The 16,078-nt window shown below is 43.4% G+C and overlaps 1 protein-coding gene across 1 annotated transcript; it reads left to right on the forward strand.

Annotated features, from left to right (window-relative positions):
- The first annotated feature begins 6,123 nt into the window (after positions 1-6,123).
- YPEL3 (yippee like 3) lies at positions 6,124-10,077 on the forward strand. Its single transcript, XM_063301302.1, has 4 exons — positions 6,124-6,344; positions 7,510-7,553; positions 9,366-9,474; positions 9,572-10,077. Exons 1-4 carry the CDS (start codon positions 6,228-6,230, stop codon positions 9,659-9,661), a joined length of 360 nt encoding a protein of 119 aa, XP_063157372.1. The 5' UTR covers positions 6,124-6,227; the 3' UTR covers positions 9,662-10,077.
- The last annotated feature ends 6,001 nt before the right edge of the window (positions 10,078-16,078 follow it).

Here is a 16,078-nt window from a genome sequence, read left to right on the forward strand (position 1 = left end):
CTGAGAAGCTATACTACAGTATGGTGGTGCAAAATTATGGAAAATTGGTCACCGCCCAAAGGGAAAGGGGATTGTAGACATGACTGTGGGAGAAGGATACTGCAAATAGACCTGTTAGCCCTAGAATTGTTACCTGGCAGAGGGAAGGTTCATGGAGCTGGAGAGAAGCCACAGGGATATCATTGAAATTCTGTTCTCCAACACTGTTTAGTTAATACTGTACATCATCCCCTCCAATGTGACTGATTATGATTTAATTATGTGCCATCAAGTCAGTGTCAACTCTTAGCAACCACATAGATATGAATAATAGATCAGATTGTACAATTCCCCCCACCCCAGACAACAGAGAATAGAATCAGATGTTTTATTTTAAGGATCTTTAAATCTATAGTTTTATCAAGTCCTTTTCCTCTTGGTCTGAAGACTTGGATCTCTTTCCCTTGCCATATATCCTGCGCTATTCTCACAACCACTTTGGGTGTGTTTTAGAATGAGAAAAAAAACCAGGATTGGCACCCAGGCCTTCCCAATCCTTGCCACTAGGTGACACTCCCTTTCAAATAAATATTTGCTGAAGCTGGCTGCAGTTAAGCCAAGTAAACAATATAAAGAAAAGCAAAGGCAAGGACATGGAAAACACCCACCAACGATCCTTGGTCACACTCCATACAAGCTTCCTATGTTCAGTTTTGCAGCAACTAAATTCATTTCTGTCTACCATTCTACCTAATTTCAAGTACATTAATACAGCCCATAGCATCCAGCTGACAAAGTGGGGTCACATCTATGCAAACTCTAGCAAAAAGGCTGCAGGATGTTTAGGCTTGTGGGGGAGCAAATTAAAATGAACCCTAACAACAAAGACATCTATTAGCAGTAAAAGTAAAAACTGCAATTCACAAGCAGAAGTCAATCTTATCAAATCCTGAGAACAAAATCATTGCTGAATATGTAATATCTATCTTGCTCCGTCTGCACGAGAGTCAGCAGTTGCTAGCTAAGAAAAGGTTACAGCTGTGCTGATTGGATCATGTTGTCTTTTGAATACTGGGCATTCATTCATGCTTTGCATAGTATTATGATATGCCATGTTCTACCTCTTACAAGAGCCAATTTGGTGTAGTGGCAAAGGCATCGGGTTAGAAACCAGGAGACCATGAGTTCTAGTCCAGCCTTAGGCACAAAGCCAGCTGGGTGACCTTGGGCCAGTCACTCTCTCTCAGCCCTAGGAAGGAGGCAGTGGCAAACCACTTCTGAAAAACCTTGCCAAGAAAACTGCAGGGACTTGTCCAGGCAGTCTCTGAGAGTCAGACACCATTGAACGGATAAAAAAAAAACCTCCCATAAGCTGGAGGTAGGTAAAATGCGCATGCTTCTCTGTCTGGGCTCAGGTCGTAACTGGACTACCCTCTTAAAAAAAAAAGGTCATTTTATGCAGCTGATAAAATAGATTGTGGCCATCACAGTTCATGCCAAAATGCATATATTAATCTAGTCGGCAACATCAGACTTGATTTCACTGCAACAGATTTAACATGGTTATCCCCCTGGTGTTAGCCATTTGTGTGGCTGAAATCATTATATGCAGATTCAAGTCCTGCTCAGCCATAAAACTTTTAATCTAGGCTACTTTGTTGCCTTACACCAGCCTATTTCCTTCCTTGTGACATCTGACACTGCCTCACATCGAGGAAGTGAACAATGACAGCCATCCCCTCCCAGACCAATATTGTCTCCTCTGGCTTGCAGTGGCTTTCCAAAGTTCCCACGCACAGAATAATCGCTCAGATCCCCAGCTATATGACCCTCCCCTTTACTGGAATGTAGAATTTGCAACTCGAGAACTCAATAATAGACCCCATGAAAATAAAGGATATTTGCCTACTGCCACAGGGGAAGTACAGCTACGATGATGAAGAAGATGACATTATTCACATTTTAACATCTGGGAATTAAAAAGCATTATTACCAGCAGAGAACTCTATTTCAGCACAGTCTTGTTTGCAGAGTCCTCTGTTTTATCAGGACAAAAGTCTGGGAGACACGAAGGCTATCTTATTAAAGTGCCATCTACAACAGGGCCAGTCTTCCAGGTGCCAGGAGATTAGTTTCGCTGTAAAAGACTAACCTCACCAACTATCCCTCTAGAAACCGTTTCCAAAGAAAGACGGAACCCCGCCAGCCGCTCCACAGAAGCCCTACCCGCTGCGCCCAATAGCGGAGAGAAAGACACTCTGCACAGGGCCAGGGGCACGTTGGTTTCAAGGCCGACCCACGCGCAGCGCAGCGCAGCGCCCCGCCCAGCCGCGCCACCTCTCCAGACAGCCTCCCGGCGCCCGCCCCCACTTCGTGCCAAATCAAGCGCGTCCTCCGCCCGCTTCCCCTCCCCTTTTATCAGTTCTGCAGTTTATTTGCATACCCGCCCTCATTGGCTGGGCAGAAAGAGGAAGGAGCAGAGGGGGAAGCCCGCAGAAAGGAGGAGGGAGAGGAAAAAGGGGAGGAGACACCTTTGTTTCACAGCTCGGGTTTGTAAACAAGAGGAAGTCTGGAGTCCCAGCTAGAGCGCTTCGTGGGGGGCTGCAGGGCTGTCGGCGGGTGACCCCCCTCCCCAAAAGCTGCATCGAGACACCATCCAACGTGGGGGCCCTCCACTAGTGCTCTTCGGGCCAGGTGAGATTTGCGGGGGGGGGGGGCTTAAGGGAAACGGTGTCGTCCGTGAAAGTGTATGCCCCACGAAAGGCTCACCGTGCGTGCGTGTGCGTGTATAATATATTCATATATATATAGTATACATATATCCTGTTTACTTCCTACAGGAATTAAGGGAGGGGAATGCGGTGGATGTCTGTGGGCATCGATTCATAGTGACCAACTGTGCCCTAAAGGCGAAAGGGTCTGGTACCTAGCGAGGGATGAAAAGCATCCCAGTGGGAAATTGTTTTACTCATCCTGACGACAGACGAGGACACCCAAAGAGGGCATTTCCTATAATAACCAAACGCTCCTTTTGTTATTTCAGCAGGGAGTTTATCCCCTCCCTTCTCAATGGCCCGTATCTCCTCTGTCCAACAGGAAATGCAATAGACGAAAGGGATCCTATTCAAGAGTCGCTAATTCAGGATAATAGGGCATCTTTTATGTATTGAGCCGTGGGTGTTGCGTTTGGTCCCTGGAGGATAGTTTCCAGCACAATATCGATTGGCAGCCAAACTAAACGAGTCATAACTACGGAGCTGTTTATGAAGGGTGGTTTTAAGCCCCTCTTAGCCTCTGAGAGCAAGTAGATTTGTCTCATTTCTCAGGGGCCTCGGACTGTCCATCAATCAAAATTTAATTTTTCCAGCTTGTGGTGCTGATATTTCAAAAGTTTTAGTAAAAGGAGGGGGGAGGATTTGCACCTCCTTCTTTCCATATCCCTTTTTTAATTCTAAACTTCACATTTTAGGAACTTTTGAAAACACAGGAAAACATTTGCATGAGGGGCCCTACAGTTGATATGGAAATATGAAATTTGGCCTGTTATTCAACAGCTGCCCACTTCTGGTCTGAAGTAAATATCCTGCCATTTACCTCTGGCAGAGAACCCCAACATAATTTTCAGTTTATCCCAGTCCTACCATTATCAATTGTCCCACCCTCTATATCCACCTCTTTTTTTTTCTACATGTATATTACAGGCTTCCTCTTTAACAGTTATAAAAATAAGTAAACATAAAGTACACATGATTTTTATAATAAAAGAAAACCAAGATACTTCAGCTTGTCTCATCTTTTTGTCTATTCCCGTCTCTTTCTTTCTCTGTCCCTCTCTCATCATAGGCTCCCCGATAGCTAGTTTGTGGGTGTGTTTCTACAGACACCCTGTAACTGATATACCACACCCACTATATTTTCTTGAGGTTCAAATAGCTGAAATATCATATCTATCTTCATTTTTTACTTCCTATACCAGAGTAAAACTGATATATATATAAACAAGTATGTACATGGTTCTTAGAGCACAACGTAATATGGCAATAGTCATGTTCTCCATTAACAAAACAAGAGACTAAGGTCAAGATAAGCTGAATGCATATTTATAGGGCCCACATATAAAATAAATCAGTTTAAGAAAATCCTTCCTTCTATCATACACCAAGCATTTTCCCCATCATTTTAAAGAGAGGTCCTATTGTCTTCTGAAATAAATGTGCAAACATACTATTTGAAATATATGCTCATGTTCATTTGGTGTTCAGGTCAAAACTTTTGAGGGACCAAATCTTTTGAGGGAGATGGGCAGTGATGAAATTTGATGAATAAATAAAAATAAAACATAGAGCTATTTCTTGTCCATATCTAGTGGAAAAGCAATTGATATATTGTTGGTAAACACGATGTCTCCCTATTAGTTATGGCTAGTATGCTTCTGTTGCCACTGATACCAGCAAATAATCTGCCATTTATTAAGGAGAACAACATTTATGTTACAATTACTTGGGAGTTTGATGGCATTTTTATAAGGCATATAGATTGGGAGTGAATAATGAGATGGCATTAAATATTTTTTTTAAAAAGGAACTGTGCCTTTAAAAAACCACTTTCTTCTTTGTTATCTTCATTTCACTTCCTCCTTTATTTCTTCTGTCTAACTAGCCACATGTTCATCCCCTGTTGTTCCTCTCTTCCACTATCCTACAAATAGTTTCTGCGTTCATTATAGCTTCTTAGAGAAATTAGGGGGAAATTTAAGAAGAGGAAAAAAACCTCTCTGCCACTGCTCCACATGGAAAAACAGAGGCTGCCTGTTTGCCCATAGGGTGGATATCATATCCAAAGCTTGCTTTAAAGCTTGCTTTAGGAGGAAAAGGGGAAATTCAGATGGATCTTTAAGTTCTCCCAGATGCTAGACCTTCATCTCTAAATAAGCCAAAACAAAAATCCAGCTTCCTGGTAGATCTATGGAGTCTCAGCCAACAGTTTTCCCAGCTCAGCATTCCCTCGCCTGCCCAACTGGCTGGTTCGCTTCCCTTCCAAGGAACCACCTTTTCCCTCCTCCACATTATGTTCCAGACAAGCTCCCCACCCACCCCCTTTGCAAGCCAAGCCTCCATCCTTCTCTGCAGAGACTCTCCTCTTGCCTGCCTCCCCTCAAACACCTCTCCAGCTGATTGGTTTAGCCCACTGTATTTTCCAGCAATCACCATCGCTCTGCTCCACCCTCTTCTCCCCTCATCCTCCAGGCTGCTTTGTGTCTGTCCCATTCTTCTGCAGTCAGCTGGCACCGAGGGCTGTCTGCCCCAAGTTCTGCCTTATTCTATCCCCCCACCGCCCCTGGTTTGGCTGCACTTAAGAGGCCACCATTAGTCCCACACAATTCTTCAAACCCTTCATTGCCTTTCTCTTAAGTCCACCCTTGCTCCCTCTGTGCATCATGTTACACAAGTCGTCTAGATTCCTTCTGCCTCCCGCCTGACTTAGCATAAGACCCCTTCATCATTTCTCAACTCTCAATACTGCCTGCTATTCTCTGACAAGCTATTTATGTCTGTCACCACCAAATATTCTTTCTAGACTTTTCTGCTTCCTGTATTGACCTTCCCCCCACCCCATCTCAGCCGAGGCGGATGGCAGCTCCCTCTGAACATAGATACATGTGGCCAAAGTGAAAGCTGGCCATTGATTTGGGGTTGTGGGGTGGCTATATTATTTGACAGTTATGTCCAAAAGCTTGGTGGTAGAATAAAGAAAATGGGAAGCTAAATGCTTGGTTTCGTAAGAGAAGTCTAGAGTTTGCAGCAAGTGGCATTTGTGATCGGAGAGGTATCAGGAAGAAGACCTAACCTGAAATTAATTGGAAGGGTGGCCAGGGAAGTTGGGGTGCTTGGGTGCTATTCTAAGGTTGTTTTCTTTCATCACAGGATGATCAGCTGTGACCTACATCCTGGGGTTAATTACAGGCTGAGTCTCCAAGAAGCTGCCTAGGGAGGGAAAGCACGTGGTATTGTTTTTGTTTAGATACCAGACTGATTACACAGAACTTGGCCAGTTCCCAGAGCCGAGAAACAAAAACTTGGCATTCTGACTCTGGGTCTGTAAGCTGCCACTTCCGGCAGGTTCTCTGCACGTCGATGACCCGCCTCTCGCCTCTTCCTCTCTTTCAGGGAATCTCCCCCACCCCACCCAGCATCTCCTCTAGGGGCTATCTGGTTCTCCACAACTCCCCTGGTGCGACTCCCACCACGATGGTGAGGCTGTCCAAACCCAAAACTTTTCAAGCCTATCTGGACAACTGTCACCGACGCTACAGCTGCGTGCATTGTCGAGCCCACCTGGCCAACCACGATGACCTCATCTCCAAGGTACAAAAAGGGAATGAGATACCTCTGGTACGCTCCTCTAGAGCAGCTCGCAGCATCCGGGGGAAAGGGGCTGCTGTGCCTTGATTAGCTCATTTTTTAAAAATAAAAAATAGAAGACAGTTTATTACTGAAGGACAGTGAAGTACAGAAGGACAACAAAGAAAGGACAGCCTTAACTCATACCCCACCATAAGATTATTGCTGTGCGTTTTCTGTGTTCCTTTAGAGCAGTGTTTCTCAACCTTGGCAACTTTAAAATGTGCAAACTTCAAGTTGAAGTCCACACAAAGTTGTCAAGGTTGAGAAACACAGCTTTAGAGTTTATCAATCCTGTACCAAGTAAGTAGGTCATTTCAGAATCAGTGCCAAATATTCTTAAATATTTTTACCCTAACATAGTAATATTAATGTTGCAAGTTGCATTCAGAGGCCTGGGGAGTATAGATTAAGCAATCCAAGTGCAACCTCTGGCAGGCATGGTTTATTGGCGAAATCGGCGCCCCACAAGCAAACCACAGTATCGACCTGGACTTTTCTCCTCGGGGAATAATGCGGTTGAAAGCTAGACAAGGAAGGGGAGGCCTCCAAGCAGCAGCCAATTGCAACCTCATGGCCATATCCAGAACTACCATTCAGATGGTACAGCATTTCTGAGCAGTGAAGGCTGGGAAGTTATTTGGGAGTAGAAGATGAAGGGAAGAGATGAGGAGAAATTGGAGGGGCAGCCGGGGGTCTTTCAAAGAGGCCTGCCTAGTTCCACCCTGGTTCTCCAGAGCTGCAAGGACAACAGGCCTCAGCTGTGGCTGATTAATCATTAAATTCAATTTCATGGGTCTGAAAGAAAACCAGAGAATAAACAAGGAAATGGAGAAGAGAGCTATTACCCTGGCTGCTTGCCATTAGCCAAAGGGGAGGGGAAGATAAGCAGCTAGTGGAGAACCAAAGTCTACAGAAGATAAGCTGCTGAGACAGGCTGAAGATTGCTCCTGACTCCCAAGGTTGAGATCATTGGGGGGTGGGGGGCAGAGGCAGAGTGGCAGGAGAAGAAATAAAGCACACGAAATATTCAAGGTTGGTTTGATGTATTTGTTTAATACAGCTAACTGACAGAAAGGTGTTTTGTTTTTAATCTGTGCCTTGTCTCCTTTTCTCCTTTCTGTTATAGTCTTTTCAAGGAAGCCAAGGACGGGCCTATCTATTCAACTCTGTGTGAGTATCACAAAAGAGGAACATGTTCTGGAAGAAAAAAAACCCCATGTATATGGGTAGTCCTCACTTAACAACCATTAGTTTAACGAGGGTCTGAAGTTACGATGGCCTTGGAAAAAGTGCTTTACGACCTGTACTCACACTTATGACCATCGCAAAAGTCGCACGTGACCGCAAATTCAGGCACTTAGCAGCCGCTCACATTTACAACCAGTTGCAGCATCCTGTGGTCACGTTAATTGCAATTTGCGACCTTTTTTGCCAGTTTCCAGCAAAAATCATCCATTGGGGAAGCTGGATTCACTTAACAACCCGTGATTTGCTTAATGGCCATTGTAAAAATGGTCGTAAAATTGGTCCAGTCATGTGGTGACTCACGTAATGACTGCACCACTTAACAACCAGTTTTCTGGTCCCTATTGTGGTCATTAAGTGAGGACTGCCTGTACTGCATTCAGGTTTTCCCTACCATAGGACCTTTACTTATATTGGACCACAAATGGCATCACCTGGGGCCAGGACAGCCAAGGTGGGAGTTCTAGCTAACTATCAGAAGGGCAGCAGGTTCCTGCTGTATCCTAACTCTGTGGCTGGATGCTCATTGAGGTAGTAACTCTGCATTTAGTATTTAGTCAGTACTTGCATCTACTGAAGAGTCCTCCATTGAGAAAAATCACAGTGCCTGAAAGATCTAACTTGGTCTTCACACTGAAGTCCTTCACAGGGCACTGTTCATTTGGGACATCTGTAGCCTGAAGGGCCGGCAGAAGAGATCCTCTCTCATTTTCCATGGATCAAAGTAGCAGAAATAGAGGAAAACGTAAACAATTAAGCCATTAAGATAGTAGAGTGAGAGAAGGAGGGAATTAGATTTCAGTAAAAGATAACCTAATAGGCTATTCTCCTTTTCCAAAACAGTCAACCCAGCAGGAGTGTGGGATGTTGAGATAGAATTCAAAGGAACGAGAGACCTTTGAAGCAGACCTAAAATGCTTTAGTACTAGCACTGATTAGCACATTGTTCCAAACTGAAACTCTCTCCAAATCTGGGAGTGTAGCTTCTCGGCAATCTCATGGGGATGAGTGAATTCTGCAGCCAGAGTGGAGTTGCAGGAATGAGTAGGGATCCACAAGTTTTTGCTATTTTGATAGCAGAACCAAAAGCTGGAGGTTAACCAGACCCCCCCCTAATACGCAGGCTCTTGTTTGTGACTGCGTATTGCACAACTGACATTCACCATAAGGTTAGACCCAACTTTTGGCTTCCTTCTCCCCCAGCTCCAGCCAGTCTCTATGGCACTGCACTTCAAAAGGCCTTGGAACACCCCAAAACGTGGTGCAAAATGGAGGAGCCCTGGCCCTCCTTTCCACATGTGGGTTTCTGGGCTGACATCCCTCATTGGGTTGTGCTTCTGAAGCCCACTGAGTGCCTCTGAAGCCAGACACCGTCCAAGTGCTGGAATAATCTCCATCCTCACCTCCAGTTTGTAAGAAAGGGTTGGACTTGTTCTTGTCCTGTTGTGCTTCCAAACCAGCCTAGCAGAACCGGGGAAGGGTGAAATCACACCCTTTTCCCCAGCTGAAGACCAAACACCCTGGGTTTTGTCAAGCATTGTTTAGATGGGGAATAGAACCATTGCTACGGCAGCAATGTGCCAAGCTCCTGCCCCAAAGAACATCCATTTAAGGCCTGTCAGTGATTTCAAGGCAAAATAGAACTCATACCAGGAAAACAAGTGAGGGGTTCTGGATCAGGACTGATGGACCCTGTCAAAACCGAGTGACACTGTGCTTTCCTTTGACCCCATACAGAGTGAATGTTGGATGTGGCCCAGCAGAAGAACGCGTTCTGCTGACAGGCTTGCATGCTGTAGCTGATATATACTGTGAAAATTGCAAAACCACGCTTGGATGGAAATATGTGAGTCTCCTGCTTCGTACCCTTCCCCCTCCTCCCTCCCTAAAACACCACTAATACATGGCTTCCACCAATATTGTTCCTTTCTCTTGTTCTATAGGAACAGGCCTTTGAGACAAGCCAGAAATACAAAGAGGGCAAATACATAATTGAACTGAACCACATGATTAAGGACAACGGCTGGGATTGAAAGCCAACCATCATCTTTGGACAACTGTATGTAGGGGTGGAGCATAAGAAATGTCAAATTTCCGCAAAACCTGCCTCTACCTTCTCAACCATTGGATTGCCATCCCAGTCATCTCCAGGGCACCTGAGTTGTGAAGGAGGAGGTGGTGCTTCTGCCAAGAGACACATACCCACAGCTCAGACATGTTACCTTCCTGTGGCAAAAGGTGGCAGCCCCAGGACAGCGTTAGGCCAGGGACAGTGTGCAAGCAGGGACTGGGGGGTTGGGGGAGGACTACGGCTGGCTCTGTTGTCCAGAGGGAGCCTGTATTAAGAGAAATAAGGAGGGGAAATGTACAATGCAAGGGGCAAGGGGAAAGTTAGGCGTGTACAGTACTTGTGTGTGTATGTATTATATAAATAAAAGTATTGAAGTGATGGAGGTTTTCTTTTTTTTTTTCTTCTTTCTATAGCAGGATAGTTGGTAGATTGGAGCAAGGGAGACAATATAAAGTCTTCTGCCTGCTCCCAGCCTAGCTAATTAAAGCAAAGGCTTGGACTTGGTTGGTTTGTTTTATTTCTACCCAATCTTTCTAAAACACTCGAGGTGTTCTGCAATCAGTGACACAAAACCAGCAGCAAAACAAGTGTACCAAACAGGATTTGTAACAGCTATCTCATAAGCCATACGTTGATATATCGTGCAATATGTTCACAATTCCTAGTGAAAGGGAATAATCGGCTCAGGGACAGACTGAGCCACAGCCCGCCACAGAGCCACCCTTCCCCCAGAATATTAGAAGGCAGATTTCCACGTTTACCAGGGTCTGTTTCCCAATTGTGGGATGGTGAAGGAGATTCTAATACAGCTCAGAAGCTCTAATGAAGTTAGTAGTTCTCTGAAAGTGGGAAGCAATTGCTAAAGAAAGAAGATGATGGATTAAACTTGTTCAGGGTCCCTTTGGAGAGGACTGAAGGTGGCTCAGCTGGGAGCAAAGAATCCAAAACAAGGTTGGACCATTATCAAAACATATTGCACATCCCTTCCATAACCAAGGCTGAGAAACCAACTACGGGCAGGAAAAAAGGGCATATACAATTTAAACCCTGGTCTAAATATGGCTTTATTCCTAGATTCTGCAATAGCTGATCATTGTTTTTAGAGCTGCTTTGGCATCTGCATTAAATCAACTTACTTATCCAAGCCTTATCCTTGACTCTTTGCTGCTAATTGCTGAGTGCAGGTTTGAATAACGAGAGTGAGTTTATTTCCATGCTCTGTGGGAAGCTCTCACATATTTTAAAGGGTGTTCTCCCAGACAGTCCCTCTGCGGTTGGAACACGTTTCCTTTTAGTCCTGCACAGCATGGCTAACGGTGAGGAAGAACGGAAGTTGAAGGCCAAAAATATCTGGAGGGAGAGCAGATTCACCACACGGGCTTGTGGCTGCGGTTCTTCACCCACAAGGGACATTGCCCTCACTCCACACTCCTACCAAATTTCCCTGGAACCGAACTCAGCATACCCAGGTTTCTCTATGCATTCTCTAGAATTTTATCAGTACTAGGTAGCTTTCATCCCAACATTAACACCAATCAAACCTCCAGTGTGCCTTCAAAGGATGCAGCGCTTCCAACCTCAGAACATTAAACAGCTATAAAATACAGGTGGAGGAATGGGGGAGAGAAATTGGGAAGGGGGAGTTAAGTAGGCAGCTTTCTATCCCTTGCATGGTTGCTCAGCAAAAGGATCTGTTTCAGTCACAGGCAGCAGAAGCTGCAAAAAGGCCTGATGACCTACTTCAGTCACTCACAGCTTTCATCCAAACTGTATTTCTCAACCTCTCCCTCTGCTGGCCAAGAATAACATTGCTCTAGTTAAGGATTAACCCACATTTGTAGTTTGTAAATCCTGCTGGACCACTTCTTACAATTACATTATCACATCACACAACAAAAAGAACTGTTAAAATATTTCTCAGTGTAGAACTATTTTGTTAGATCTATATAGCCCAATATTCTCTCTCTCAACAGTGGTGGGCACAATATCATACTTTATCTGTTCTGAACATATTGTCATCGACAGTAAACTGACATAGAATGTGGAAGTTCTCCTTAATTATGTTCTCAACAGTGGCTCTATTCATCCTTCAGGATATAACTAACTTTGATTTAGGATAGATGCAAATCCTGTCCTAATCCAGAGAAAGAAACACACACGTATAAAACAGCAACAGATAATTTTGAAGAGGATGAATAATTTTGAAGGGGATGAGAGACAGGTACATTCAAAAAAAGGATGCACGCTCTCCACATGAAGAGTAAGTTATTCTACCATGCACTTGATTTCATAGCAATCCAGAAAATCATGGCTATCTGAATCAGATGCAAATAAATAGGGTTTTGCTAACTCTGAATTAATAAGGATAAGTCTCCTGCAACTACTTAAGAGGAATGTGGGAATATAAATTCCCCCTTTTAAGGGTTTGGACAAGATCCAAAGTCCACTCTGCTGGTCACTGCCCATTTCTCACCTGTTCCACCTGAGTGTAAGGAAATGACCAATGAGAGTGGGTGAAAAAGGTCTTGATGGCAAGTTGTAGTGGGCTGTGAGAATAACCTTAAGGAAGAGCTACAGCCAAGACAATGGTCAGATAAGAGAAATCTGAGTCCAAAACAGAAAGGTAATTTGAGAAAGCGTCTCAGACTTGACCCTCCCTAGTTCTTTTTAGGATTAAAAGGCAGGGAGTGGGGAGGCACATTCAGAATTGCAAGACTCTGTTACTATAACCCGATAATAAAAATAGTTTTAGTATTCATTAGAGCCAGCTTGGTGTAGTAGTTAAGGCATCAGGCTAGAAACCAGGAGACGGTGAGTTCTAGTTCCAACTTAGGCACAAGGCCTGCTGGGTGACCTTGGGCCAGTCACTTTCTCTCAGCCCTAGGAAGGAGGCAGTGGCAAACTACTTCTGAAAAACCTTGCCAAGAAAACTGCAGGGACTTGTCCAGGCAGTCTCCAAGAACCGGACACGACTGAACAGATTTAAAAAAAGAGTATTCATTACTTTGGTTTTCTAGTCTGGTCTATCTTGCAGGGCTGACACAAGTGATGTTACATGCATCATGATGTCATCATACATGACATCACTGTGACTTCTACCAGATGCCTTTGCTCACAACCTATGTTCTTTCACTGAAGAGACAACATAAATCCTTAGTGGCTGCAACTGCCCTGAGCAAATGGCTCCTACTTTTTTTATTGAATAGAGTTGATTAAAACTTAACATTTTACATACTAAATCTAGATTTAAATCCAGATACAATGTCACCAAGAGTATAAAGAAACTCTTAAATGGTATCCATATGCAGGTCTTTAACTTTGCTGTTAAATGGAAACAAAGAAATAGTCTACAACATATCAACAAGAACCATTTCCCTCAAAAACTTTCTTCATCTTTTCTCCAAGTGTGTAAATAGTCATCACGAGGAACCAGCTGAAACTTCCTTGATTTATATAGAAAATAAAATCACGCCAGCTGATTTTAAAAAGTATGGCATTTAAGCTTGGCTGTATTGTAGCTAAATAATAGTTTAGTGTCAGCTCTTCAAGGTAAACCAGGTCCAGAAACAAACACCAGGAGAACATCTAGAGTTCTCCTTTACTGCTAAGGGTATCATAACAGAATCTTGAAAGCCTGACAGAGATTCTGTCTTCCCCCTCGTATACCAAAGAGAATCAAGGCAGAACAATCTTGAGTTTTTTTCTCACCCCTTCCTCTCTTTCAGGGCTAAGCTGGTGTTTACCTAACACATTCCTTCTTCAAGGCCATCTCATAAAAGCATAAGCAGTGTCCTGCTGGATCAGACTTCTGGACCGTGTAGTCCAGCAGTTTGTTCTCACAGTGGGCAGCCAACTGCACAAGGAAACCCACCAGACTCCCGACAGATCGTCTTCAGAGGCGGCCACGCTGCCATCAAGGCTAATAGCCACTGATCCCCATGATTTCTATTAATTGATCCAACACTTTTTTGAAGCCAGCCAAGCTGGTTGCCAATACCACATCTCATGGTAGCAAATTCCAAAGTTTAATTATGTGTTGTGTAAACACATTCATCCTTTTGTCTGTCCTGATTCTTTCATACTCCTCTTCAGATTACAGTAGATTCTCCACTGTGGCAATAACCCACACATACCAACACCAATGACTGAGGATCATAGTTTTATTTGTCCAATATTTGGTCATAGTCTTTCCATCAGCAGTTATTAAATCCTGATTTAACTCTAAATCACAGAGCTAATTCTGGACACAAACTTATTTTCTGTGTGGTCATCTTACCCATCTCTGAAATGATTTCCAGCTAAAAGAAGGAAACTCAGGGACAAGTCCACCATAGGAACTGAACGAAGACAAGCCCTTTAACTTTCTTCCATTATATTTACCTCAGCTATATATTAACTTTGTAAACATTGTAAAACCAGGCTTGCCCATCCAAATGTGTTGATCATGCTGGCTGGGACATTTGCGAGCTGTAGTTCCCAAGGACACCAGGGACACTTCTGCAAATGCAAGACATCCTCCACATTTTACCTAAGTTTCAAATTTGTGGGGAAAGAGTTCTGCACCCTATTCTGCCATGCCTTTAATTTCTAGTCCCAATTCTGATGCTTGCAAATATGTAAAGGATTGGGTGGATACGTCGGCTCCAAACCCGAGTCTAAGTTCCCTGCACTTCCTTAATACAACATAAGAGGGCACTCAAACCCTACACCAAGACATCATAGGTAGCTACTGCCATTCTGCTGTATTGCCTTGTGTTCTGCAGAGAGGTGGGGCACACTATTTTTACTTAACCCACATTTTTTGAGAGAATGCAATGTTCATTCAGTTGCATAGCAACCAACTCTTCTTAAAGTCAGAGGAAGGAAAAAAATTATTAAATGGGTAAGATTAATTTTGTCTGCCATGTGCCACTTAATTCCTACAGTCACCTCTTATTAAATTTTGCTTCTGTTACAAAAGTCACCTGCACCTACCTATTATGCAAAGATGGCAGGAAAGCATTTTCAATTCCTACTTCCCTTAGAACCTAGAAATTCTAGTTAATGGCTCTAGATTGTACTTCCTTCCTACAGGAACCAAGAAAATCAGTTTTCTTATATCTCTCTAATGTAAGTTGGGGTGGTGACCACCATGCCTGTTTTCATCCATTAAAAAATTGACTCTTGAATGACTCTTTGACATTCAGTTATTGGAAACATGAGTAAAAAATAAGTTCATTAGAAATCGGCACTAAACAGCTTAGAAATTCAGCTGGGGTTGATCTCTAGAAAAGGGCAATTAGTATTTCAATGTTATTTATAATACCTCCAAAGCATATATCCCTGCCCCCACCCCCCACAAGAATCTAAAAATCATAGCCAATGCAACAAATTTTCAATCTACTGCCAGAAATCAGGAACAGGATCAAACACCAACAAGTCAGCAGCATGGCAGTATATATATAACATATGATGAGTATATGACAAGAGAAAGGCAAATATATACATACACACAGTCCACAGCATGGCAGTGACTGGAGCCCTTAGACCAGTTATTATATCTCAAGTTATTGTATAGAGGAGTATTACGTAGAGGAAAACATCCACACTTGTTGCCCTAAGACATTTGAAGGAATAGCTGGATGAAAATACAGAGAAATAAAGAAGTACTTTATCTAGATACCAGTTTGAAATGTTAAGCATCATGGTCCTCTTGACTGAGAAAAGGGAGAGTTTTGTGGCACTTTTAAGACTAACAAATGGCTGTAAACCCTCCTTCAAGCTCCTTCAAGGGAGCTTGACCCTGGTGATTATGCTGTACAGCACAGAAATGTCTTCAGGACTGATTTAAAATATCTCCTTCACTCTCCAAACCTCCTTTTCCACTTATTACTGGATTGGTGGAAGAATGCCCTGGCAAGGTTTCCTGTGGTATCGATAGCTTTCATTCTAGCATTAATTCCCAACTTGTCCATGCAAGTTCACCTCTTGGATATTACAGAGGAGATATGAAACCCACTTGAATGCTTCTTGCATGCTTCCATCCAGAACACGTTGCAAAATCCATTGCTTATTGCTAAGACTTAGAGTACAATCATAACCGTTCAGACTTAGAAACAAATGGCTAAGGGATTTAAATCAGATAGTTCTTAAACTGCAATACCCACCTAAACAAAGTGAGAGAAAAACACTAGATAAAGAAGGCCAGGCTAATACTGAAGAATAGCCCACTTTTGAACAGAACCAGAAGAGCATCGCTTACTGTCAGTTACAATTCCTCTAAGGCAGTTTTTTTCAACCTTGGCAAGTTTAAGATGTGTGGACTTCAACTCCCAGAATTCCCCAGCCAGCCTTGCTGGCTGGGGAATTCTGGGAGTTGAAGTCTATACATCTTAAACTT

This window comes from Candoia aspera, chromosome 4 (genome assembly GCF_035149785.1).
Source record: "Candoia aspera isolate rCanAsp1 chromosome 4, rCanAsp1.hap2, whole genome shotgun sequence".
NCBI classification, from domain to species: domain Eukaryota; kingdom Metazoa; phylum Chordata; class Lepidosauria; order Squamata; family Boidae; genus Candoia; species Candoia aspera.